Source organism: Pteropus medius, unplaced genomic scaffold (genome assembly GCF_902729225.1).
Source record: "Pteropus medius unplaced genomic scaffold, Ma_sr-lr_union100, whole genome shotgun sequence".
In the NCBI taxonomy this organism is placed as follows: domain Eukaryota; kingdom Metazoa; phylum Chordata; class Mammalia; order Chiroptera; family Pteropodidae; genus Pteropus; species Pteropus medius.
In genome coordinates this window covers 1,097,069-1,124,200 of record NW_024340693.1, presented here as the reverse complement: position 1 = coordinate 1,124,200, position 27,132 = coordinate 1,097,069, and the positions used below count along the sequence as shown (strand labels likewise).

At 47.7% G+C, this 27,132-nt stretch overlaps 1 protein-coding gene across 1 annotated transcript; it reads right to left on the bottom strand.

Moving 5' to 3' along the window:
* Positions 1 to 6,008: 6,008 nt before the first annotated feature.
* HMGB1 (high mobility group box 1) lies at positions 6,009 to 11,861 on the bottom strand. The gene is made up of 5 exons (XM_039862497.1): positions 11,697 to 11,861; positions 9,737 to 9,900; positions 9,386 to 9,531; positions 8,746 to 8,920; positions 6,009 to 7,700 (listed from the first exon to the last, which is right to left on the bottom strand). The coding sequence occupies exons 2-5, from the start codon at positions 9,884 to 9,886 to the stop codon at positions 7,524 to 7,526; spliced, it is 648 nt and encodes a 215-aa protein (XP_039718431.1). The 5' UTR covers positions 9,887 to 9,900; positions 11,697 to 11,861; the 3' UTR covers positions 6,009 to 7,523.
* Between the last annotated feature and the right edge of the window lie 15,271 nt (positions 11,862 to 27,132).

The following is a 27,132-nucleotide window of genomic DNA, read 5'->3' as shown; positions in this document are numbered from 1 at the left end:
CGTCACAGAATTTACAGATCGGGGACATACTTGTTCTCCGAGGGGTTTTTTCATACCTCGGACTCTCAAGGAAAAGACATTTGAGCGTTTGCCTTGTTTTGATCATTTTTACACGTTAGAAGTCAGACTACCCAGTTTAAGGTAATAGGAGGACACATACACACAGAAAATTCATACATCGAATGGCACGATATCATATACCTGCAGCAACCACATTTCGATAAATAAAATTTCTTTAAAAATCCTTTTATAAAAAGTCGGAAAACTTCCATCTGGGATAAACTTGAGTTTCAACCATCCTTCTGATCAGCCTTGTTCTGAATAGAGTTTGCCGGTTTATTCCTTAAAGATCTTCCTCAGACTTTCTCCTCCTAACACTCTCAGTGCTGTCAGGTGAGCGTTATTTTGCTTTCAGCTAAAATTGTGTCCTGGAAAAAATCTAGAGCAGATGATCAGAAGATGACTGTCACCTGACAATTTCCATTACTTGCCTAACTGCTTTCCTCCCTGGAATCAAAAAGACCAGAAACTTTATGAAGACCCCGGGCTCTTGGGAGGAAGAATAAGTTTGAGGAATTCCTTCGTATTTCTGAAAATTAGCAGAAGCTACTATTCCTTGGATGTCTGCTACAGTGACATCGCGACACAGCCCACCTATGGGATTGACTAGAAGATAAGTTTTTACAATTAATCCGATTTCATGTTGACCTGTGGCCACCGTCGACTAAGACACATCAGTCCTCCCCAGAAGAACTGTTGCTCTGTCTTGGTCTTAAATCATACGTAAAAACACAGCGATCCTTATTTTAAGAAAAAAAATTCTGATACAGACGACTAATTAATGCGTTTGGGAAATGATGTAGGTTATTATTAAGAACAAGATACAATGAAATGAACGCTGTCGTGCTTTTCCAAATTTTTCAAAGTTTCCGCCCATTCTATTTGATTGACACATCTCTCGCAGTCTTGTGGTTACTTGACTATCAAAGCTCTTTCTGTTCATCTTCAACCCGAAAAGTAGTAAAATAACAGAAGTATAATGGGGACTGGACGTTTCATCCCAACGTCTCTCCCAGGCTGCAGTCTTTTTATCTGCTCTCTTTGGAAATTTTCGTGATTTCTCCCACTGCTGTAGGTTCGAATCTTTATTCGACCTTAGAAACGGTGCCCCTACTCTGTATCCCTTATATGTAAGATCGTCTGGACAGCCTTCTAAAAAATTATGACATTTGGGTGAAGACTTTTCTGAAGGCGGCATGGCAAAACTCACCAAATTGGGCTCATCCTTTGATTCAGCAATTTCACTTTGAGGAATATATTAAAAAATCCAACAAAATAATCATGGGCACAAGACTATGGGTGGAAGAGGGAAGGGATAGTCATTTTAACCTTATCGATAATAGTAAAAAAATCAGAACCTACGCAAATGTCTGGCAACGTGGGACGGTATTGTACACTCGGTGGAGTACCACGGAGAAATTAAAAAGATGCAGTGCGGAATAATACATGGTGACCGACAAAGTAGTTTACAAATAGAATGTAGATATATTGCCATCTCTGTTAAACAAAGATATCCAACAACCAAAAGGCAACTCAATTTAAAAATGGCAAAGAACTTGAACAGACAGTTCTCAAAGGAAACCATACAGATGGCCAATGAGCACATGCAAAGATCAACATAACTAATCATTAGGGAGATGTGAATCAAACCACCAGGAGACATTGCTCTATACCTACTCGGTTGGCTATTATTTATTGTTTAAAAAAAAAAGGAAAACAGGAAGCGTTGGCAAGGTTGTGGAGAAACTGGAACCCTTACACACTGGTGTGGGCATGTACAACGGTGTAGCTGCTGTGACTCTGTCGGTCTCTCGAAAAGTTAAACACAGAATTACCACGGGATCTGGCAATCTCGCTCCTAGGTATATGCCCCAAAGGATTAAAAATGGAGATTCGAACAAATACGCCTGCACTCATGTTCATAAGAGCACTTGCCACAGTGGCTAAAAGGAGACAATGGGTCAAGTGTCCTTCCATGGACGAACGGATGGACGAACGGATAAATAGATTGTAATTTATGTGGAATACACGATGGAATACTAGTCAGCCATAAGACGGATAAGTACTGACACGTACTGATATGTGGAGGAACCTTGAAAACTTTTACCTATTCTGGATATTTCATTTATGAAATATCCAGAATAGGTAAATGCATGGAGATGGTAAATGCATAAATTTCATTTATGAAATATCCAGAATAGGTAAATGCATGGAGATGATGAAGATTGGTAGTTGTCAAGTGCTAAGGGGGTGGGGACTTGATGGGTTTAGGATTGCCTTCGAGGCTGATGAAACTGTTCGAAACCAGTCAGGGGCCGTGGTTAAAAACACCGTGAATGTACCAAATGCCACTGAGCTGTACACTTTACGATGGTTAATTTTGTTACGTGAATCTCACTTGTTTTAAAAATTTGAACTAGAAGGGCACTCAATGTTTTTAAGAGTTTTTCTGACTAGTAGGATTGTAGATTTTTGTTCCTTGCTGTTTTCTTTCAATAAACACGCATGGCGTTCCCAGGCAGCGTAGACGGTTTTTCCAAATGCATTGCAGTGAGCGGTGGGTCACGGCAGCTCTGAGACCTCGGGAGCGGCACACATTCCCCCGGCCGTTTCTGTAGAATCAGGTGGCTTGCAACTTGCTACCCGATTGGCAGTGTTTTTGTTTTGTTTTGTCCGGAAGTGCTCCCAGTCGAGGTAAACAGGAGGAGGACGATCGGGAGGCGTCACAAGCGTGGCAAGGCGTGCTGCCCGCTCACGTTTCTCTGCGCCCAAAGGTGCCCCCAGCTCGCTCCTCACGCCGTCCTGGGCACCACACCAGCACCTGAGGATGTGGTGACTGGGCTTCCTGTTTTTCTTTAGGAGTACTCTCACACCCAACGGGTACTTCCTATGTTTTGGGACTTTGTATTCTCTTACTCATGTTCAGAACACTTTAGGAGATGATCTCTAATTAAAACGCAATGAATGAAAATATGGTGGAGCATGTAATTAGAGGTTCTATGTAACTCTAAGGAACGAAGTTTAATTCCACTTTAAAGGCTGTGACTACGATTGTTTATATATGCATTGGGGCGAGTCTTGTACCCTCAAGTGCCATCTCCAGCAAGGAGTACAGCAGTGCTCCATGTCACCCCATGTGGAGCAAGTCCTCAGTGTCCACTCCACTCTCCCAAGTGACCTGCCACCTCCTGGTGCCCAGAATCAAGCTCACAGTCCTCGACTACAATTTGCAGCCTCACTTTTGCAAACCTATTCTGTAAAGATTGACACAATCTCTGCTGGAAAAAGCAGATAAAACTACCAGATGCTCCATTTGGGATGCAGGATGCCAAGATGGGAAGGAGTTTCTCATTTTTTACACAACGGGTTACTTAAATATTCAGTTATTGCGGTAACTTTTCAGAGAAGCAATGTATTCAGTAGTTTAACTAATCAATAGGCAACCCGAGGGTCTTTTCAGTTGATTCTACCTTCTTGTGCTTGGGTGGCTCTGAATAAATGACAGTATTTCAGTATTTTAATTTCTCGTCTTTAAAGAATGAATAGCTATTACATAGAGCCAAAGAATAATCTGTAAAAATCTTGATTTATCATAAAAATCGTTGTTAAAATGTCTCACGGTTAAGTATAGCCTTTTGGGGGGCAATCTGTCAGTATCTGCCAAAGTTGTGAAGGCAGAGCTTTTAATCCAGCAACTACACTTGGAGGAACCCACAGACCTACCCGTGGCTAAGAGAAACGGAGACTTCGCTACGGAACTGTTAGAAAGAACAAAAGCCAGGAACTGTCATGAACGACCATCAGCAATGATCAAATGGATTGAGACATCAGATCACGAAACATCACTCATATGCCTGAATTGTGACTAAAGAGAAAAATACAAATTACGTGATAAAGACTTACAGAGTCTCTGTACACCCCTTTCACTAATTTTCTGACCCTCACTGGCTTTGTCTCCACGTACCCGACCTTGACCTACCACTCCAAGTTCCTGCCGTCACTCACAGTCTCTCAATTCCTCGCATTATTCCACATCTATATTACGACTTCCTTTTTCAGTGGGCGACCAAAAAATTCAACTCTGTAGGTCCCAACCAACGGACATGCCTAAAAGGCCTAACTGATCACACTTCCTTCCGGTAGATATACTTCAGAGCAAACCCCTCGGGAAAAGGGGTGTTATATATTCCGGAGTGCGGCATATTAAATGACGCTGGTGTCATCCATAGGGGGTGGCATTTACCTCTGCGCCATGGCGTAGCGCTGAATTGTAGCAGTCCCAGAACAGAGCAAGACTCTGCCTTGTTACTCCAGGGAGCAACTTGGCTCAGACCCAGGGAGTTTCCCACGTTATGGCCTGTGATTTAACGCTGCCGCTCACATCTCTGCTTAGAAGGGTCAAGAAAACCAACCAGCTTGCACCCTTTGTTGTACAGGTATCCAAATTGTTTTCTGGCTTTTCTATAGGACGTCAAGAGTCATTGGAAAATGATGAAGCACAGGTATGAAAAACATTTAAAATCACTTACTGCAATCCCTTAATAAACAGCCTAATGACTAGCCAGTGGTTCACACTCAAGCAAGTTAATTCCAAGATTTAAGCTGTATCGGATTTGTGCAAATCTGCAGTGACACGATCATATGCAAACGGTGCCCGGCTGATACTGAAAAAGAGCTATTTCAGGATCTTTCAGAAAGCGTGATGTCTCAAGCCGACCTAGATTTGAACTTTCCTCATAGATTGTGATGTCAAAGGAGCTGGCCATGATTTTCATTCAAAAATCACTATTTTGTCTCTCCAGTGTAGTTTTCAATATAGCCAGACACTAACGTCTGAGCTATTATTTACAATTCCCCATGCAGTGAGGGAAGTATTTGTTGAATACTGTCACATGCTTATAATTTCTTACCCTTGCGATGCCTACGACACACAAGATTTCCCTTTTCTGATTTCACTCTAAAAATATTCAGAAATATGGTAAACGTCAAACACCTTGATGGAAAATCATTAGAACAATTACTACCAGCAAGAGATCCCCACTTTCCTACAGGAAAGTTAGCAAATTGGATTAAATTTTAATCGGTACACCGATTTTAAAATTGCAGAAATATGTACCGATTGTTTAATCTTTCCTCGATGTTAAGAACAGCTTTCTGGCCCACAATGCTGTATTTGTAAACATCAACTTTAAAAAGACCAGTTACTGTTTTACACTAAATTCTCCAAATTGCCTCCCACCTTCATTTACTTGAGTTTCAGAAAGCCAAGTTCCAGGGGTGTTATGGTGAAACACTAAACCAAACTTTTTTGGTCCATTTTTCCTGCCAAGATCTGAAGCCAGTTAGCCCCCCGAAACCTTGTTGCCATCCTCAACGTCTTAAAACACGGTTGTTCTGACACACCCACTAGTCACAAAGAAATCTGAGACAGAATTCACTTTTGAATGGATCAGACTTGCTAACTGACAATGGTGGTTCCACGGCTATGGCAGAAAACTTCTGCATGAATCAGATGATACCGACTTGTTCCTCTCGACTAAAAATCTGATAAATTTGGACACGATTTCGGCCTTCCTACTGTGGTTCTCACTCGGCTTTGAAAACCGGTTTTTTACATTTATAATCGCTGTCCCTGCTTTTTTACTTAACATGTGCCTTGCTTTAAAAAACCACTATCTTGTTTAACCCAACATTCTGAAAGTAAAATTAGTTTTTTCCTCATTTATATATATAGCATCCTCTGAGAACACTTGGAATGTTTGGCAAAAATCTGTTTTTATCGGCCCATTAACCTATTTATAAGCATAAAGCGAATATTTTTAAAGGGAAAAAACTTTGTCAGCCCTTACACTTACTTAAAAGGTGTTGCTAAATTATCATCAGAAACAAGATTAAAATACGTATATAACGAAATCTTAAAATCTTAAGTGAAAGCCATTTAACTAATATTTAAAACCTCTGCAATTATTAGTTTATTAGTATCATCCAGGACTCAGATGTTCAGTTATTCCTCCTGAAATTACATAAACAAATGCAATGGAAAGAATCCAAGTCAAAATTATATAACAAAACAGCACTCCATCACAAAAGCGTGTAAAATTACAAGAACGCTATTTTAAAACACTGGCACTTTAAGAGAACGATCATCTCAAAAACCACAAAATTGCCAAATTGTTCCCTAAACAGCTAAGCAGATAAACATATGATCCTAATGAATGAGTTTGAGTTTTGTAAAGTAAAATCAAGTTCAAATAAATTGGACAATTCATACTGAGACACAAAAGTTTAAATTGTCTTCTTCTCTCGCGTGTTGGATTCATAAAGGAACAAACCATAAAATAGGAAAATAGACTTGATTTTAAATGTTGCACACGATCTTCAAAGTTGGCCTAATTAATTAGAAACACCTTTAATGGAGTCTCGTTTCCTAAGCAACCCAAATTCAGGTAAATAGAAGACATTTACAGCCAGCACTTTTTTAAAGAGCCTTTGCCTAGACTAACGTCAACAAAAAACGTAACGTGGCAGTCTTGTATTTTAAGGTCACGCTTTTGGGGCTACATCCTCAGGTCTTTCACGTGGGAACTGCAAATATAACTGCCATTACATGGTAATGGGAGTTAAAGAACGTGGAGTCCTCATTGCAAAGACTAGAACGTATTTTTCTATTTAGTCCTTCAAGGACAGACTTTCAAAACGTTTGATTCTAATAATCCCATGCTGTGAGCAGACTGGTTACTCTTCACTTCGTAAATGTAACTGGGCTGTGTGAAATTTGATAGCAACTGATCGAGATTTTCGAGTTTCGGCTATGGATGAAAACTGTCCCAATTGAACTCTGATTACCCTCATCATGAGTATGCAGGGTGTGTAGACAAAAAGCTTTTTATCAGTCAACTAACTACATGAAATGATGAACACTGTAATAAATCATGTGATCCAAAATGGGAAAAAGCAAAAGACTAGCTTCCCCTCAAGAAGAAAAATTCCAGACCTATGAAAAGGACAACAATACTAATAAAAAAAATTGTATTTACTTAGAAGCATTCAGAATGTCAACAAAACAGCTGCAATTTTTTTTTTTTGCAATTACAGAGTGGTATTCAGTTAACAGAACGACAATTATTTCGTATAAGCTGCATCAGAGACAACTGAAGATGAAAAACTACCATCCCCATATATAACTAATTTGTGCTGTGCACCAACAAGAACCTGCTTTAAGTTTCCATGCCAATTTACAACCCCCATACTGTACCAGGCAAGGTCAGTGGCTACTGAAATACCACCAGGACAGGGCTACCTAAAGACACATTCGGTAGTGTGTTAACTATACAAAAAAAGACACTGTACAGTTTAAAAACAAATCTTACACAGCCTTACATTTCAATTTTTTTTCTTTAAAAGGAGTGAGTTGTGTACAGGGGGGTTAAATGCTTTATAGACAAGAAAACTGCGCCAGCGACTCATTCGTCGTCCTCCTCCTCATCCTCGTCCTCATCCTCCTCGTCCTCGTCCTCCTCCTCCTCCTCTTCGTCCTCCTCGTCCTCCTCCTCCTCCTTCTTCTTCTTGCTCTTCTCGGCCTTGACGACGCCCTTTTTCGCAGCGTCAGGCTTTCCTTTAGCTCGGTATGCGGCGATATCCTTCCAAAATGAAGGCGGGAGGAGTTGGTGGGGAAGACAAACCATGAGTAAGGGGAGACACGAAAAGCGACACGGCGGAGCGGGAGGAAGAACCGAGACCCCAGGCCCCCCAACCAGCACGGCCTGAGACCCACAGTAACCAGGACTTGAAGAGATGCGTATGGAACGCCGCAAGATGACTGTCGTCGGTCACCTGCAGCCCACGGACCCGCGTGGGCTCACGTTCGCGAGGCTATGCCTCGCCGAAGGGAAATCACGTTCCCCATCCTAACTCTGGTGTCTTGGCACTACAATGTAGAGACTCTGATTAAAGGGTAGACACTGCCACCTTCTGAATGCAAAAAAGCATTCTACAGGTTTACATCGTCAGACCCTGACCCGTAATGGGAAATCTTGTCTTTAAAAAAATAACTCGCCTGCAAGCGTGCCATCAGGTTAAGAAACATCTAGAACTTGAATACGTTTCCCCAGAGTGATTAAATACACCTAAATATAACTTCAATATTTCCACTCAAAGTATAGGGTTTATAGCTTTACCTTAATATCAATTTATTATACAGACGTGAACTTTTTAACTCAAAATTGAGTTTTTGGGTTATCTAAGGGAGAAAAATAGATGTTTCGGGGTATGTATATGAAGAACAGAGTCTATTACCTTGTCCGGCCTGTTTTTATACTATGAGCCTGACCAACTAAAATAACTAATTTTCTGACTCAAGGTAACTACCACAATTTTCAGACTCGAAAATACTAGGGAATAACAAACCCAGCTTAGATATACGGCCTTTGCCCAATGCAAATGATATATACATATACAAAAAAGTTACCGACGTATTTGCATGTTCTATATTACTTAAGAAACAAAAGGACTTAAGGCTATAGCCAATGGCATAAATGAATGTAGCTGTTACGCTAAAAATTGCATCACATCTCGAACTCTTTACAAAACCGCAAAATAGAAAACGAAGATGAGGGACCAAGGACGATGGCCTAACACCTGGCACACTCTCTCGCCCATCACGCCCAGCGAACGCGCGCTCCTCACCTTTTCGTATTTCTCCTTCAGCTTGGCAGCCTTCTTTTCGTAAGGCTGCTTGTCGTCTGCAGCCGTGTTATTCCACATCTCTCCCAGCTTCTTCGCGACGTCACCAATGGACAGGCCGGGGTGCTCTCCTTTGATTTTGGGGCGATACTCAGAACAAAACAAGAAAAAGGCCGAACTAAAAGGAGAAATTGCATTTAGAAATTTTAAGTTTACTATCAAATATATATTGTATTGCTACGTAAAAGCTGTTTCTAATTTCTACCAGGCATTGGACAGGGCGCAGATATACCGTGCTAACTCTTTCATAACCAAAGCTTAATTTACAATTCACTTCCGACAATTCATTTACATACACTGATTCCAAAAAGACATTGTGCATTTTACTCTAAGTAATTCTCGAGAAATAATCGAGACTGCATTCAGGAGAAATAATGGGTGAAGGAGGCAAGTGTCGGATTCGAATGCTCTGGCTACAACTCCCACTCGAAGCGAAGGTTACTTATGATACTTAAACGTACCGACGTGAGCTCCTACTAGCTAAGAAACTTTGATTATACACTCCAAACCCACAAGGTGGCTTGCTGAATTTCTAATTTTACTGCAAAACATTTCTTGAAAAGAAAAATGGCAAGACACTTACGGAGGCCTCTTGGGTGCATTGGGATCCTTGAACTTCTTTTTTGTTTCCCCTTTGGGGGGGATATAAGTTTTCATTTCTCTTTCGTAGCGGGCCTTGTCCGCTTTTGCCATGTCTTCAAATTTTCCTTTCTCTTTAGCAGACATGGTCTATGAAAGAATTATTTGTAAACTTAGATTGGTAATAAAGTTCTAATAAATTGTTCTCGGAGGTATTAAAACCAGTGTCGTTAAGCTATTCAGTAACCTGTTCTAACACCACCCCTCACATTATGCAAATGGCAACTAGGCTTTTAAAAATCCTGACGTAGACTTGTCCGTCATTACCTCCTCAGTCCGTTTTAAGCCCTCTTACCTTCCACCTCTCTGAGCACTTCTTAGAAAACTCTGAGAAGTTGACTGAAGCATCTGGGTGCTTCTTCTTGTGCTCCTCCCGGCAAGTTTGCACAAAGAATGCATATGATGACATTTTGCCTCTGGGCTTCTTAGGATCTCCTTTGCCCATGATTAATTATTTTTCTAAAAAAATAAATAAAACGTTTGACATCAGCACTGAAACTGACATTTAAGAAACTTATATTTCTTAGTGTATGAAAAACTAAGGAACCCGTTATTTAACACGAGTGACATCAACCTCCCATAAGACCAAACCAAAAAATGATAGCAATGGCCAATTTCTATCAGAGGCTATGCCAAGTCCCCAACCCCGCCCCGGGAAAAAAAAAGAAAAAAAAGAAACAAACAAACAAACAAAAAACCGGCCTCTCGGTGTGTGATCTCAGTAAAGCGCAGCCACAATGGTGCGCTCACAGTATTTATTTCTGCCTGTCTGTTTGGAGTGAATACCTAAGCGGTCATTTAAACGAGTCTTTAAACACGTAAAACCATTTTTAATCGACAACACCGAGGGTCAGACAACTAGCGCTGCCGACTTGTGGGTCTGCACCGCGCAGGGAGCGCGGAGCGGGGCCCGAGCGCGCCGCAGACCCTTCCAGATGATGGGAAGTTTTCGCGGTCACTTGCAAACTCCGCGGGGAGCAGGGGACCGGAAGGCGGCCGCGCTCGGACCCCGGCCGGGGCGAACCCCGCGCTTCCTATCGCCTTGGCCCCGAGACGGATCTCGGCTCTCGACTAGACACGTCCGGTCTGAAGTTTCTCGGCGTAAACAAGGACGAGGGACAAAAGCCACTCCTGCTCGGGGCCCGGGCCGCTCCCCTCACACCACCACCTCCACCACCACCACCGGAGGGGTGTTTTTCCCAACCCGTGAAAGTTGGGGCGCCGCGCGGGGCGGGCTCCGGGCGTCCGGGCTCGGCGCGCCTTCCCGCCACGGCGCCCCCCGCCCCCAGGAGTTCGGGGCGCCGGGGCGGCCACGTGCGCCCGGCCGGCCCGCCGCCCCCATTTTGTCGGGCTCGCGGAGGGAGAAGCCCCGCTCGAAATGGGGGCTGGCTCCGCCCGCGGCCGCCGGCCGGGCGCGCACGGAATGGCCGCTGCGCGTCTTCCCCGCCTGCGCCGCCGCGAGGGCGAGCGCGAACATGGCTCCTTCCCTTTGTGTGTGTGTGTGTGTGTGTGTGAGTGTGAGTGAGTGTGCGGCGGGCGGGGCGCGCGGGCGGGGCGCGCGCTCGGCCACCCGGCCGGGGGGAGGGGCGCGGAGGGGCGGGGGGCGCGCGCCGGACCCTCCCGCCCGCCGCGCCCGCCGCCCCCGCCGGGGCCCGCGGGGCCGGGCCGCGCGCGGCGCCGGGGAAAAAGTTGCCTCGGAACTGCGCGCCCGCTCCCCCGCCCGCGCGCCCGCCGCCTTGTTTTCGCTCCAGCCGGCGGCGCCGGGAGAGTCAGCCATGTTCCGCGGGCGCAGGGCGCCGCTCCCCCCGCCGCCGCGCCGCCGCCGCCCGGGCGCAGGCCGCCGGGCCCACCGCGCCGGCCCCGCCGCCCGCCCGCGCCCCGCGCCCCGCTCCCGCCGGCGGCCGTGCAGCCCCGGGGCGCCGCCGCCGCCCCCCGCCGCCCCCCGCGCGCCGCACGCCCGGCCCGGGGCCGAGAACACGCCGACCAGCTCTCCCGGCCGCCGCTGTGTGCTGCGCCCTCGGCGCGGCGCGGCCCGGGCAGGGCAGGCGGCGGCGGCGGCGGGGCTGGGGCCGGAGGCCGGCGCGGGGCAGGCGCGGCGCCCCGGGGGCTCGCTCCGTGCGCGGTTCCCCCCCGTCCCCCCTCATCCGCCTTTGTGTGGATCCCGACCCGCCGCTCCCGGCCGCGGGACCCGGCCGCCGCGCGGCCCGGGCGCTGCCGGAGGCGCCGTCGCCGCCGCCGCGCCGCGCCGGACTCACCCTCCGCGAGCACAGAGTCGCCCAGTGCCCGTCCGGCTCGCACTTGCCCCGGCGCTGTCTCTATGGAGCTCAATGTACTGCAATGGCTGTGAGAGCGGGAGCCAGACGCAGCCTCCTCACTCTCTCCGCTCTGTAACATTACTCTCCAGCCAGCGCGCCTCCTATTGGCTACCGCCAACTCACGGGGCCCGCTCATTGGCCCGCTCCCTCCCATTGTCCTGACCAGAGCCCGGCGGCCATTGGCTGTCTGCGGGGACACGTCATCGAGGATTGAAACAGCGCGCAAATCTGAATGTGTGTGGATGCCGGGCAGAGAGGCTGAGGCGGGAGAGGCAGAGGCAGAGGCAGCAGCTGCTACGGGAAAGCGAGCTCTATGGTGTGTGTGCGAGTGTCTAACCCGAGCCGGCCCCACGCCGGGGCGGCCGCCGGGGCGCCGCGGGCCGCACTTCAGCACGAGGGTCTCCAACTCCTCGGGCAAAACGGACACCCGCAGGCCTCCCCCCCCCTTCCTGCCCCAAACTCACGTCAAAGCCGTTAAGATTAGGGGCCCCAGCATTTTAACAACCCTCCCAAAGTGAGGGCGACGGGCTGCGGTCGCGCCCCCGGAAAACTGGGGGCTCCTGCTGGTGTGCAGGGGTGCCGGCAGCCCCGAGACGGGCCCCTCCGCCGCAGATGCGCCAGGCCTCTGCAAAGGCAGGGCTTTCCCTACGAGAAGGGGACACGGCCCAGGCGGCCCGTTCTGAAATGCCCCTTTTTCTGGGCTCGTAAGCCGGAACGTCAGGCTCGCCGAGCGGCCGAAATCTTGACTCACTGCACAGGCATTCGGTTTCAGCCTTTTTGTGGGTTTGATCGAGTTTCACAGCATGTCTAGGACTTTTTATTTAAATACAAAGCGCTGTCTTAACTTCCTGGAAATCAAATAATTATTCCACGTAATTTAAAGCACAGGTATTTCGTTTTGATACGGGGTACTCCGGCAGGAAATGTTTGCGAGGGCCTGCTAGAATTAGCAAATTCATTAGAGACCACATTTTTAACTGTTTGGCTGTTTTATTTGACTTGGTGTGGATTACTGTTACAATCAAACGAATCCTTGTGATGCGATCTTCCCCTCCCATCACACCACTTAGTGCATCCATGTACCTGCGCTAGGATTACAGGGGCTCCAGGAATATGGTTACCTGCAAGACGAGGTGGAGGCCCAGAGCCCGTGTGCCCAAATCCACAGGCTGCCCTTTCTCTAACTCACCAAGCTGCCTGGTGGTAATAGGCAAATACATTCCGTCTGTGAAGAAAATGCGCCTGTTCTGAAGACAATACACATACATTGGTCCTTTATGAAACTTATCTATTCCTCCTGAACCTGGGCAGACCACACCCCTATTCAGTTATAACAGACTTCCCCTTTTTCACATCTAATGGTATGGTTATACACACTTCTAAGCCCTTCTAAGCCCGCCAGCCAGTTCCTCCAAATATAATAGATCGGAGTTAAAATAAATCGCCTTATTATCCTACTTTTATTTCTTATATCTGCTCTAAGCATCTATAACCTAATGCGTTTGCTCAAATTTATTAAACTGTTTGAGAATAGGCTTAGAAAACCTTTCCTGACCCATGATTTAATCTTTATTCCTTTTTTTTTTTAAATACACAATTGGTCTCAGGGATTATAGTCTTAGTGAATGGACAACACACAACACATGCACAAGAAAAATAGTATAATATTAAAGAGCATATAAACTAGTATAATGCACATTCGGTGTTTAAAAAAGTAAACATCAAAGTTAACTTTTAAATTGTCATTTTCAATTGTCATTTTACTTACTCTACTCTCCTCTACTTGTCAAACTGTACGCTTTATTTAAATCTAGACATTTAGTCCAGTCCCGTTTTACCATCTCGATGCCCGTGTTACAAACTGTTAGTGAGAACAACTGACACTTTAGATGGCATCCATGGCATCAAAATTTGATGATGGTTATTTGAAGATAGCACTACCGATATTTTCCAGAAGCAGTTTTGGATTTGTGCTGTCCCAAGCATACACCTTTCCCAATACTCTGGAAGACCTCACCCCTGCCCAGGGTAAGTTCATGGTTACAGAACAACAGGAGAGTGATGGACCCACCCAGGTTTCTATTTCAACAGGACGGTACAGTGAGTAATAAGAGGCACTGGATTTACTAGACCTGGGTTCAAATCCTCACTCAGCCACTTACTAGCTGATCTGAGGCATGGTTTTTTAAAACTTCTATGTGCTTCAGTTCTCCCAGTTATAAAATGGAGGTGATCACAGGATTGTTGTAAAGATTAAACTTTTTTTTTTTAAAGGTTTAAAATTGTTATGCAGATCCCTTCAAACCTATGGCCTAGGGAACCTTAAATGAAGTTAACCTTGAGTTTTTCTTCGTATTTTTATTTTCTATGAGGGCACTGATGGTAAAGCTAAGCTTAAAAAAAAAATCCTTGCCTCAAACAGCATTAATCTTCCATCCAGTCTAGTGATGGTGACTTTATTTATTCCCAAGTGTAACAGAGGCCATGTCTGCTAGAGAGAAGAATATAAAAACTTCCACTTACAGGTACCACATTTCTCACGTTTGTTTTTCCGTGATATAGAGAGGGAGAGATATAAAAAGGAAGAAACTTTCAAATAAACCCTACAACTTCTAGCTCTAATCCTGCAAAGTTGATGTTCACTTATTTATAATATTAGACCCTTACCTTTTTCAGCATGAATCATTAGCCACACATTTGGCATATATATTTACTTTAGTGTTATTGGGTGTTTTATCCCAAATGACAAAGTCATCTAATTCAAAAAACCTGACCATCCTCTCCCTTGCCCACTGCAGCCAAGTGATTTACAGAGCTTCATCAACTTCATTTTTGTTTTTCCCGACACCTGCCTTGACACCCTCTGGGGTAAAGTACCTCTCTTCTGTGATCCCACGATATTCTGTATGTTAATTACCGTGCTCACAAGTATAATTACCCAGCTATGTGTCTGCTTGTCCCACTGCACTGTACCCCTGAAAGGCAGGGGCCCCATCTTATCTTTGTATCCCAGGCGCCTAGCGGGTGCCTGGCATACAACAGGCACTAAGCAAAGTCTGTTGAATAAATCAGTTAATAGCTGAGAGAGTACTTACTGCAAATTATTGTTTTAATCTTCCTCTTCCATCTTTGGAGAGAAGCATTTGGGTCTCTCTAAATCAGAAGGCAAGAAAAATAGAATAATAAGTGATCAGTAAATGTTAGGATACTAAAATCGAGGATAGCTAATGCACCTCGTTCTTATAAATTAAAAAGAAGAAGATGGAGTTGGGGTGCTGTGGGGGATCTCAAATATAGACAAACATGAACGTTTTGAGTATTTACCAATTCCCAACTAGACTAAAGTTATACCTGTTTGGATACAGTGAACTATAGCAAGCCAAATAAGAATTTATCACAAAAACTACAAAAACGTCTGCCCAAATGTTGCTTCCAACAGGCCGTTGAAACTTAACTCTGATGTAAAAAAATACAAGACGCAGGCAGGGGGGCTGTGAGTCTTGAGTTGGAGGATGCTGTTTTCTCCCGTGCAACGAGTCCTAAAGCCGAGCTATGTGAATTCTCTCGTCTCTCTTCATCGAAAAGGGCCAGCTTCTAAAACGGAGTAGAAACAGTAAACCAAACTGTCTGAAGAGGTCAGCCATACTCAAAAAACCTTATTATTATTATTTTTTAGGGTGCCATAAATAAAGGACGGAGGAACTCGGGATAAGGAAGGAGCAAAGGGCTGTGAACTCAGGGCTATAAGGTAGGACTGTGTCCCACACACACACACACGCACCACCACCCCGATCCACCACACGTGGGCTTCTGCTAGCCTCTGAGGTCCGTGTGGTTTCCCAGCTCTCAGGGCTGTGGTGCCTCATCTAACCTGCAAGGACGTAGCAGGACCAACTGGGCAGGCACCAGAGGCGGAGGGCAGAGCGGTGGTGTGTGGAGAACCGGAGCCTCGTCCAGAGCTACTTAAGTCCTTCTGCCTGAGCCCGAGTTTTCCCATCCAAGTATGGCCTGCAGGTGGGGACAGCAGGGCCTTGGCTGTGGGCCGCGGGGGTGGACGGCTGAGGCAGAGAAAATGGTACCGAAGAGACTTTATACCCGTAATATCTCTAGAATTGGAATATTTCACTGGTGAATAAGGAAGAAATACCATACCTTTTCTCAATAAGATGGCTGTTCTCTGGTTAGTGAAAGAATGATATACACAGAGAAGGGAATACTCGTCAGTAAACATTTTTTAATGAAACGATAATCTCGATTCAGAAAAGATCACTCTTTTAGGTCTCGATCTCAAGACCTACATCAAGAGACCAGTTCATAAGGCAGGAGGTAGATTAGTGGTAGTCAGGGGTTGGTGGGTGAGGGGCAGGGGAGTGACTGCTGATGGGGATGGGGACGGGGCTTCTTTTAGGGGGATGAGAATGTTCTAAGATTATGTAAATAATATCCTTCAGCCCAAGACTTACCGCGCCCTGCGAATACACCAAAAGTCACTGAATTGTAGTAGGTATGTGGATTATATCTCAGTACAGCTGTTTTTCAAGAAAGAAATCAATGTTTCACGAGTGGTTTCGGTTAAACACACACACACACAGAAAGGGACGACAGGACGCCACCTCCTCGCCAACGACGTCCATGGCGTTTACCGGTAACCTGGTGAAAACCGCGGCCCCCGACTTCATGGCAGGTGGGGTGAGTTCGTCTGTTATTGGCGTTAAACGCGCGGTGCCTAAAACGTTCTTTTGCTACAGAATAATATTAGAAGAGCGCTTTTCGGGGGCCCTTGGGAGGTTTTTCCTGGGAGCCTGGAGTGCGTGCAAGAAGCCAGCTGAGCCACAGAGGGTTAGGTCCGGCAGTGCTGACCGGCGGGCCTCTGGCCTTATCTGACGCTCAGCGGTTTCATGTGGCCAACACCATGTTTTTAAAAGTTGGATTTTTTTTTTTTCCACATTAAAAAAAATCCAGATATTTGGCTTTTTGGGGGGGAAGACTCAGAGAGATCTGGTAAACTTGGCTCAGCGTTCGACAGGGTGACGATCTCGCAGAGCGGAGAGGGGCTGCCTCCCAAAAGCTGGGTGCGTGTTCTGTGCCTCGCCACCGTCCCCGCCACTCCCTAAACGTTCTCACCCATTCGATCAGCGATTCCTTTCATGGGAAAGGAATCATCATCACACAGGACACAGAGTGGGAAACCGAGGTAGAGGGGTCCCTCGGGTGGGCGACAGAACCGCGTCTGGTGCTATCCCAGGCAGCCCAGACTCTTGGAGAGGACGAGAGAGCCCCGCTGCGCTGCAGAGGGCGTCCGATGGCCCAGGCCGACGACCAGACAGTGAGCGCTCTCTCACGCGTCTGTGACGTGCCAGGCACGATGCGTACGTAGATCCTTCCGTTTCGTTCACGGTGATCTGCGGGCCAGGATGCTTTCTCTCTTTCACAAATAATACCGAGGAGGTTCAGAGACATCCCTTAGGTTGTCCAAGTTTACCCAGCCAGGCGGACAGCAGCAATGCGGACCCAGTTCTGCCTCCGAAGCTAAAGTTTTCTCCGCTACGCCACATGACCTTCCAGTTAGCCTTGGTGATAAAATAAAAACTGATCACATTTTCCCACCTAAGCATACCTCATGTCCTCATGGGAATCCTAAATAACTGTACAGCCTTGACTTTCAAGGTTTTGGAATAGGGCTCGTACACGTTGCATATATAAAACTTGAAAAAAGTTTTCACGAAATAATTCCTACCATTATTGTGATGGAGTCTAATTTTTCTTTTTCCTTAAAATCCTAACTTTATTTCCCAACCCACCAAAGGGGCCCTGAGGTTTGCAAAAACACCGCATTGGAGCTATAGTAAATAAGCCCTGTTTCCTATTGAGGGGACAGCGGTCCCAGCTGACAAGTGCAGGTGCTTCAGGCTGACTAGGTAGGACTGAGGAGAGGGGCGGGCCAGGAGAGGTGCCCAGCACCCCAGACCTGCAGCCAGAGCTCCCCAGCCCACACAGCGAGGCTGGCGCCAGGACTGTGGGACTGTCCCGAGCCCAGAGAAAGACTGTGAGCGCAGAAAAGAACAGTGCCAGAGAGACCCAAGACCAAAAAAAATGGGCATTCCAGGCCAGAGGTCACCAGGAAATGAAGATTCCCGCAAATCCCTGGAGGCTTAGGAGAGAATTCCCAGCACACCTATAAATACCTTGCTCACCTGGGTGAGGCTCCCCACCTGGGATGTGCCTCTAAGAACAGTCAGAAGCCAGAAGCTGAGAGTCTCTCCCGCCAGTCACAAGCTGGACCGGATGGGAAGAAGGGCTCATCTCCCAAGGTTTGGGGCCTTTTCGTTTAAAAAACACCCAGTGCCCCAAATGGCTTCTGGGCTAAATAAAAGATGACTGTCGACCTAGATCTGTCGTACACACAGGTGTTAATAATGATTTTTTAAAAAATCAACAACAAAAACACGGTGTGCTTTTTTTCTGAAGGCTGCTTGTTTTAAGCTTCCTTTTGACTTCCGAGGGCAGAAATCAGAAGGTAGGAAGGGGACAGACAGGAGGACTTGGCATATTTTAACGTGCGTGCTGCAAGTTGACATTCACCTTTGCAAACGGAACTCTGCCTCAGAAACGGACGCTTTCACGTTTTTGTACATTCTTCCAGTCTTTTTTGGATTCATGTCCACACTTTTTTTTTTTTTCCAAACCAGGGTATTCATGGCATTTGACCAGTAATTTTGCTTCTAGGAAATATTTAGAAAATAATCAGAAATAAGGGAAAGGCACAAAGGTTTGAACAAGGACGCTAACCGTAGCATTTCTGGAATGTGGAAACAACCCAGATGCCCAGTGAAGGATGGATCGCTATTATTCGTACCAAATCGTTACAAATACAAAAAAAATATTCACGGGAAAATATTTATGATACTTTATCATGACAAAAAGTATTTTCAGAAAGATTCCCTGGTTTGAAATAGAGTGGGAATCCAGAAAAGACGAGAATATGCAAAACCACAATAGTGTTTATTTCTGGTGAAAAGTGATTAGTGCTTTCTCTTTATAGTCGTCAGTATTTGCCCAGTTTTCTATAACCAGTTTCCCTTACTTCTATAATTAAACAAACAAACAAACGAATCTCCATTTTTTTTTTTTTTTAGAGAGAATTTTTATGAGTTTATTTGAGCCCAAACTGATGACAATTGCTGGGAAGCGAGATCTCAAACGCTCCCTCCAATGTTTTTAAGAGAAGAAATTAGCTAAGACTCAAGGATTCAGATCATTTTTAGAAATCCAGACTCTCTAGAAACTCTTCCCTAAGAGGAAATATACGACCTACCTAAAAAATCAAGCGTGTTTCTTCTAGCTCCTGAGTCAAAGCATCTCCGAGGCCACTAACTACCCTCGATGACACAAACCACAAGCGGGTGACTGAAACTTCTCCCTCGTCTCTCCTGGTGTGCCTTCCCTAACACTCTTCCCCGCTTCCCCCATAATTCAGTCCTGACTCATTTTCTCATTGCTCCGCTGCTTAGAGACCTCGGCGCCCCCGGGTGCCCGGAGGAGCTCTAACCTCCGTCTGTGCGAACGCCCCCAAGTCTCCCTTTCTGGTCTCGGCTTCTGTCCCGGACCCCACCTCTGACCGGTTCCCCAGGTTCACCGGTTTGCTCTGTAAACCACACCCCTCCCCATACGATTGCCTCCCGTGCCAACTCCCCCCACCCCCCTCCGCTGGCTCCAGTTCTAGGGGTCTGTGACGCCCCTTCTTCCTCCTCCCTCATCTCAAACTCTGCGACATCTGTGTCACGCTATTTTCCAATCATTTCATTTCTGCTCGTTTTTACCGCCCTCGACTCCAGTTCCGGCATCTATTATTCTGTGGCTTAGAACGGAGGCTTTGGAGTCAGACTGCCGTTTAAGTCAAAACCCGGGCCTCAGTCAGCGCTAACGAGCAGTGTCACCTGCGCAAAGTGAGCTCACCTCTCTGAGCCTCCGCTGCGTCCATAAATCGGAAGATACCCTTTTCAAAGGGGGGTCTGCGAGTACAAATCAGCTCACGAAAGAGCTGGGCCTGGTGTGTAGGTCGCTCAGAACGCCGTAAGTGGTCAGCAGGTGCTGGCTTTCTATTTTAGATGACTTTAAAAATTGGTATTAATTAGTATTTTCCTGATGCATAGAACGCCGCTGCTTAAAAACTTTCCGTTGAGTTACAGTATTTTCTTCCAAATTTACTCCAAAATCCTCACCTGGCCTTCCCGGCTCTCCCTAATTAGGCAAAATTTCTTGCTTTCTCTTCCCAGTGTTCTCATTTCCAAGCAACCGCCCCTACCTCGAGCTCCTGGTCACACTGTTTCTTTTGCTGGTCGTGTCCTTCCCCGACCTCCGCTGCTAAACTCCAATCTGTCCTTTAAAACCGTCCCGACCTTCTAACTCTCAACCGATGAGCTTTGTCTCATTTTTGAACGCTGTGGCTTTTGGTCATTCCTTTCTTGTGCCTTGTGCAGTGTGATAACAACGACGTGTTGTTATATATTCGATCACCCATCCCAACAGATTCCATATTCTGTTGTCTTGTTCATCTTCGTTTCTCCGCCATGGGACCTCGACAAATGTCAGCTGGCTGTGAAGGTCACGTTCGATTTCCTGTCTACGCCTATCGCGTCGTTGACACTCAGTTTTAATAAACTACGTCCAGAATTCCCTTCCCTTCGTAGATGCGCATACATTCTCGTATGCTGACGTCAGGAGCAAAACGTATTATCCTGCTATCGTGTTGGTCACTCGAAGTCATTTGATACTTCACAAGGTTCAGTTCTGTTTGGGTTGGCCCTTGTCCTGAAGATTTGGGGCGATGTTTTTATGAACCGCTGTTTCAGTAGATTTTCTTTCTTGCTTTTTACTTTCTTGCGAGGTATCCACAAGCGTGTAAACGTATTTATATTTTAATTCATGCACACTAAAGATCTTTAAAGTCAGAACAATAACACCAGGTTGCGTCCGTGTGGCAACAACAAAGATGCTTTTCGAGGTTAACGCGCATTTTTTTTCCTACGTGTTACCAGATATCCCAAAAGTTCATAAACTTCCCCAAAATGTCACCATCCTTCTTGTGCAGAAATTTACTTTGACACAGAAATGCATGACACAGAAATGACTTCAATCTAAGTTTTAGATGTGGATAAAGTCAGTTTGGACACGCACGAAAGGCCTCCAGGTTGAAGGGGTGAGTACGGCATGGGGAACCCCCCCCCCGCCACCTCCCAAGAAGCCAGGACGGGAGAGCAGGCCGACCTGCAAGGCCCCAGGCAGGGCCCGCTCCCACCCACTGCTCTCGACAAGAGTTCTCGCTCCACAAACGCAGTGCTTACTGCGCCTCATTCCTGGGATTTACAGCTGCCAAGTGGCTTTGGGGAACAAGCTTTTCTCAAGCCCGGGCATCGGAGGGCACTTATTTCAACAGTTCAAGGAAAAATAGCAACTGAGGAAATTAATAATCTCATTCCGAGCAGGAGGATGCGTTTTTGTGAGGCCATCTCTATGGTTTCCTGCCCACCTTTTCAGAAGAGGTGTAACGTTCGTCTCTTGAATCTTTTCTTCTCTCGTGTTTTCTTACCTTACCTAAAAAAACATACGCTTTTGCAGGTAGGAACTATATCCTGCCCTAGTACAGGGTGACAGGTTGTCTTCGAAGGCTGGCTACGTGTTGATGGACGGCGATCGGAGGATGCGAGGAACGTGTTCGTGCGGCTATAGATTCTTCGGTGGCTAAAACCGAACTTCCTCTCTTTTTCAAAGGGATTTTTTGACGGAGCAAAATAGTATAAATGCGATTAGAAGAGGATCTGCTAGAGCAAGGGGAGGAAGGAAAGACAGACTGCCGAAAAGGGAAGGAGGGAAGAACGAAGAATCGGGAGCCCGCGCCAAAGAGTGCTTCACTCAGAAATGTTCCCTGAGCCTGTCCAACGTTTGAGAAAGATGCCTCAGGGAGTTTGTGGGCCTTAAAGGCAAGGGTTAGATGCTATCTACATCCAGAAAGGCTCGCAAGAAAGGGCTGACATGCCTATCTCCAAAAGCTGAACCATCTGCACAGGGCTTAGGGCAGAAGGCCCGCATTCTTCTGAAGATGGCTGTGGTTGCGCCACAGCTGGGGACGACGGACGGAGGGCGGGCAGTCTGCGGGGGTGTGTGGGGGGGAACCACCGTCTCACGCTTCGGCTGGACACCCCAGCGCAGCTCAAGTGTCGCGAGCGTGAGGCGCGCGGCCGCAGACGCGTGTCACGGCCACCAGCGGCCGGTCCGCGCGTCTTTTGTAGTCGAGAAGGAACTCGTGCCAGACACTTGAAGGGGACGCTTTCAGACAGCACTTTCGCTTACTCGGAAAAGGCCCCAACTTAGCTCGGATCCTGTCCCCTTCCTGTTTTCTCTCCGTTGTTCAAGGAATTAAAACAAAACAAAACAAAACAACAGTTATTAGCAAGATGGTCACGGTCAGGGCAGCACGGAGCTTCTGTATCAGGGTGAGAAGGCAGTGAGTGTACCGTTTATTGGGCGTTTACCACCTGCTGGGCACCAGAACGCTTACCTCTGTCCATCCGTCCATCCGTCCATCCGTTACAACGATCAAAGCGAGTCCTTGGAGTGGGTGCTACTTTCCTACTTCACAGAGGAGGCGATCAAGGCTGCCCGCGCTTCGCCCAGTTGGTCTTTCTGGCTCCGAAGCCGTTCCCACGACCCCCCGCGTGGAGGTCCCTTTGCGCTCTCTGCTTTGGCACTAAACACCGACAATTACAAAACACACGCTCCCGAGGTGGCGAAATGACAGCCATAGCAAAAACGGGGCAGCGCTGCCTGTCTGGGGCCCACAAGGGAAACGGGGGAGCCGGTGGCCCTCGCCGAGTGTGCAGGAGGAGTCACGATGAAAGGGACGGAACAGCCGGCCAGTCGGAGACCCTGGCCGGGGCCAGCGCCCCAGCGCTCCACACCAAGGGGAGGGGCCCGGGTAGGCACAGCAAGCCCGCCTCCCTCTCCCACAGCCCCTCACCCTCCTGAGTCCTCCGAGACTCGAGACTTGGCAAGTCAGCACTGCTTTGAGGACGCCATGTGGCTTGATGGCACTCGGCTTTGCGCTTGTCATTAAAGCATCTCTTCTCGTGTGCGCTCAGGCTCAGCTGCCCGCCCGGGAGCCTGCCGGCCATCCCGATTCCTCCCTTTCCCTAACTCCCCACGGTCAACGAATCGTCAGGCCCCGTGGACTCTCTGCCCCCCTTTAACTTACATCTCCGATCCGCCTACTTCCCTCCATTTCGAAGGCAACCGTCTTAGTCGGAACCACGGTCCCCTGCTCCGTCCGCTCCAGCGGTTGCTAACCACCTGACGTGCCTGGGTCTTAGCCTTAGAAAACTCCAAGCGGTTTTTCTGAAGTAAATATGCTGCTATCGTGATACTCCCCTACTCTGAAAATCCCTCTAGGACCTCCCATGGCCTTCGAGAGGATGTTCGAACACCTTAGCAGGGAGTCCTAGGCCAGCCACAGTCAGTGCCTGCTCCCCGCAGCCCAGGCTCCAAGCTCCCACCGTGGGAGCCACTGGGGGTGCCGAAACGCCCATGCTTCCTCTGGAGCTTGTGCTCCCTCGGCCAGGATAATCCTCCACCTAGCCAGCTCCTGCTCCTTTCCGTTTAGACGTCGCCACCCCGAGAAGTCTCTCCTGAACACCCACTCTGAGCCAGCCCCGGTGGGCCCTCGCTCACGGCCCCCGGGGCATCCCGAGCCCGCTTCTCCCTCGGCCTTCTCGCCCAGGCCCGCAGCTGCCCATGTGTCCGCAGCCCTCCGGTCTGTAAACCCCATTTCTGCAGCCTCTACCCAGTACCCGGCCTACGGGAGCCGCTCAGATCACGAGTGAAGGCTTGGATGGGATCAAGTGCAAAAGCCACGAAAGAGATGTAAGCCCGATCGTGACGTTGTCACCAACTACTGTATGACCTGCTAGTAAAATTCACGCTAGAACGAAATGCTGAGTTTTGCCACTTTCCAGTGGGACCTTCGCCTCGTCCCCGCCCCGCTTCATCCGGCAACTGCTACCCCCTCCCAGGGATCAGGATAAGCAGGGCAGTTTGTTCTGTTTTGTTTTCGGCGTTAAAAAAAAATGACATGGAAGCGGAAATACACCATGTAGCCTTCGATTCTGTAGATGACCCTCTTTCCAGGTGACGAAGAGCCAAAGTCAATAAACAGCCAAAACAGAGTCCCGTGAACATGCAAAAAGTGAGAGGCAGGTGGGTATTCACATGGCGGAGAGTCAAGTACTCGGCAGGAAAGATTTCAAATGTCCTTATGAGAGGGACTCGGAGCTCCCATTCGTAGCACAGGAAAGGCAGCTTGGGAGACACATGGGCAGCCCCCGGAAGCCACCGGCTCAGAGCACGGCTGCCCTCCCAAAGCCACCACACCGTGGGGAACGGCGAGGAAGCAAACAGGAGACACCGTGAGCCTGTCTTGAGTACACATGACTTTCTCCAGAGCTGGGTCCCCTCTAGAGATGGGTCGTGAAAATAATTAAGAGCATTTTGAGACTTTCTAAATAAAAGTAGATTTGTGGGAGGCTGGGGGGGGTGGGTGGAGGAGAGGGGGGGTGGTCTGCAATCAGTAAAGCTGCAGGAAGCGGGGTATATGATGGCATTAATTCAGCCACGTCAAGCTCGGACAGGGCGAGCCCACAAGACTAGAAATAGGAGCGTTCCTTAAAGCGTGACCAAAGTAATTTAGGGACAATCGCGAGGAAATACTATCTCACGAGAGTGTTTTAAATATGATTCTCTGTTTTCTACACGATTAAGCGGTAGTGTAAAGACGACGCATGGAATTTTAGAACAGTTATAGTCAAGTCCAGGCCCCCCGCCCCCAAGATTTCAGACAAAGGAACGAGGCCCCGTGAACGCCTTGCCCGGCATCGCGCGTCCCCTGTGGCAGGGCTGCGGATTAAACGCAGGCCTCCTGACTCCTCGCCTAATGTGTGCTCTTTCCTTTCGGTTATTTCATTAAAAAACACCGTGACAGACAATTGAAGCCCAAATTAAGGCAAGCCAGATGTCGTGTGGAGTCACCCGAAGGTTACTCTACCGTCGGAGGCAGGAGATGGGCCTGGATGAGCTGCTGACCTGAGCTGAGTTGAGTTTCTCACTCAGAGCACCTATTCCTTGGACTCGAATGACCCACACTGTCCACAGGGCAGAGGAGAGACTGATGCCCTCTGCCGTGCAGCCTTGGCGGTCGGCCGGTGGGCGCAGCCTCTGAGGTCCGCGGAACTCCACCAACACTCGCCGGGTGGGGAGTAGGGACAGCTGCCAACGCCGAGGTATGGAACGCGGAGAGCCGTCCATCCAGAAAACTCTACTGCGGCTTCCCTTGGGAGTCTGGCAGTCAGAGCTCAGTAGCGAGGAAGCCTGGGAACGGGGAAATAGCTTAAGCATTCTGAGAGAGCCAGGGAACCAGTCGGACAAGACCAGCAAGGCCGCCTCCTTGTTGTTCCTTGGAGGCCTCCCCCTGCTCGAAGAGGCCTGATGGCTCTTTCTTCCCTGCAGAGGAGGGTGAGGACCAGGGATCTGAGCCAGCAGGGTGCCTGTTTGCCAAGATCTCCTGGGAATGCCTGGCGAGAGTGAGCTCTCGCGCTGTCACCCTGGGCTGAGGCGGCATCTGCAAATGCCTGAGCAAATCCCACGGGAAAGGAAGCTGCTCAGACGGACAGGGTATGGTTCCGATGGCAGAAAACAGGATCCGAGGAACGGCACAGCAAGGCAGCTGAGCCTGGAGCTGACCGGCAGCAACGAACGCAGGTGAGCAAGACGCGTGTGGGCACCTGTTTCTCGAAGGGGCCTGGGTGTCCTTCCCTCCAGCACCCTGCAGAACGAGGAAGGGGCTGCCCAAACCCCAGCCCAGCCTCTGCATGCCAGGAACCCCGACTCCGCAGAGGCCCGAGGCCTGCACTGAGCACCTCGTCGCGGTGTCTTCACCCACAAAGCAGGGGATGGAACAGTCAGCAAAGAGCAGACGGCAGGAGAGGGCTTTGCTGACACTTCTCCACGGGGTGGCTGAATGGGACACTCTTTCAGCCCTTTTCCTCAGGAAGGGGTCAGGGCGCACGGGTATGGATGCAGAAACTGGCAGAAAAAATAAGCATCCGAGTTGAATTCTGACTTGGTGATTTCTACCTAGCTATGGATAAACTTTGTGTAAGTCAATATCTAAGACATGGTTTATCTTTTCACGGTAAGAAACAAGCTAAATGACCCCGTACCCCCCGCATTCTTCTCTCAAAAAGCTGCCATATCTATTTTATTTTATGGTCTAATAAATGCTTCACATTTCGTATTCCACAATGGGGAAATGGAAAACGATATTAAAAAGTGAACAAAAACAGTACTTCTTGCTTAGAAAATAAGATGTACGAACACTTAAGAATGGGAAAAACCAGCTACTATGGCAAGAAGACATTTTTTTGCCAAATTTAGAACCCACTTGAAAATCACGGGTTCTAAGTTTAGAACTGAACTAAAAAACTCGAGCTCCCATTGCATTTGGCACTGGTTTAAAAAAATTCCGAGATGCTAATGACAGGGGGAAAAAATTGATTTTCTTAGTAGTTCTAGAAGCTGGGGATTGTTTTCAAGCAAATTCATTATTGGCTCAATGGACAGGTCTGCGGTTTAGAAAAGACACATTTTTTTTTCTAATTAAATTTTCCTGACAAAATAATGATTTACAGTCAAGGGGGAAAACATTTCACCAAAGGCTTTGGGGAGTTAGGGAATTGCTGCGTGACCTCTGGACACGACCAGATATACCAGGTGGTCCCATGGACTTCATGTCGACACAGTGAATGGTGTCCAAAACAGAAGTAAGGCTGTCCTACCGCTGGTAAACATTACAACCTCTTTGGAAACTGTCACTCTAAGCAAAACAAAACAAAAAACTCTTACCGGCATGCTTTTCCTTTTCTAATTTAGATGCCGAGATAGTTATTACGACATCATTAAGAAATGGATCGGAATTGCCGCTGTGGAGATAACTACACACAGTTCCAGACCCAAAAGGACCAGAGTAGTAAGTCAGGAACCAGTAGTGAACAGACAGCGCTCACCATGCATCCAAGGGCCTTAACTTGATTCCAGGTATCTGAAAGCTTTCGCAACTAGAGGAAACGTAAAGATATCTTATGCCATCTTCCACACGCCTGACACACAAACACACGCACGCACACATGCATATATAGATATAGATATATAGATAACAGCCTAAGGAGAGGACCTGAATTCAAAGAAGAACCCCCAGTGGACTTATTTTTCCTTTCTGTTGACTGACATGGAGTCTAAACACATTTTTGAGTGACTTTAGGGAGCGAGATTA

What these genes read in the sequence shown, in the direction of transcription:
- HMGB1 (XM_039862497.1), bottom strand. Translation starts at nt 9,886, where the DNA reads ATGGGCAAAGGAGATCCTAAGAAGCCCAGAGGCAAAATGTCATCATAT. An exon ending in AGTGCTCAGAGAGGTGGAAG is followed by an intron (nt 9,532 to 9,736) that starts GTAAGAGGGCTT and finishes ATTCTTTCATAG; the next exon opens with ACCATGTCTGCTAAAGAGAA. An exon ending in TGAAGGAGAAATACGAAAAG is followed by an intron (nt 7,701 to 8,745) that starts GTGAGGAGCGCG and finishes TCATTTTGGAAG; the next exon opens with GATATCGCCGCATACCGAGC.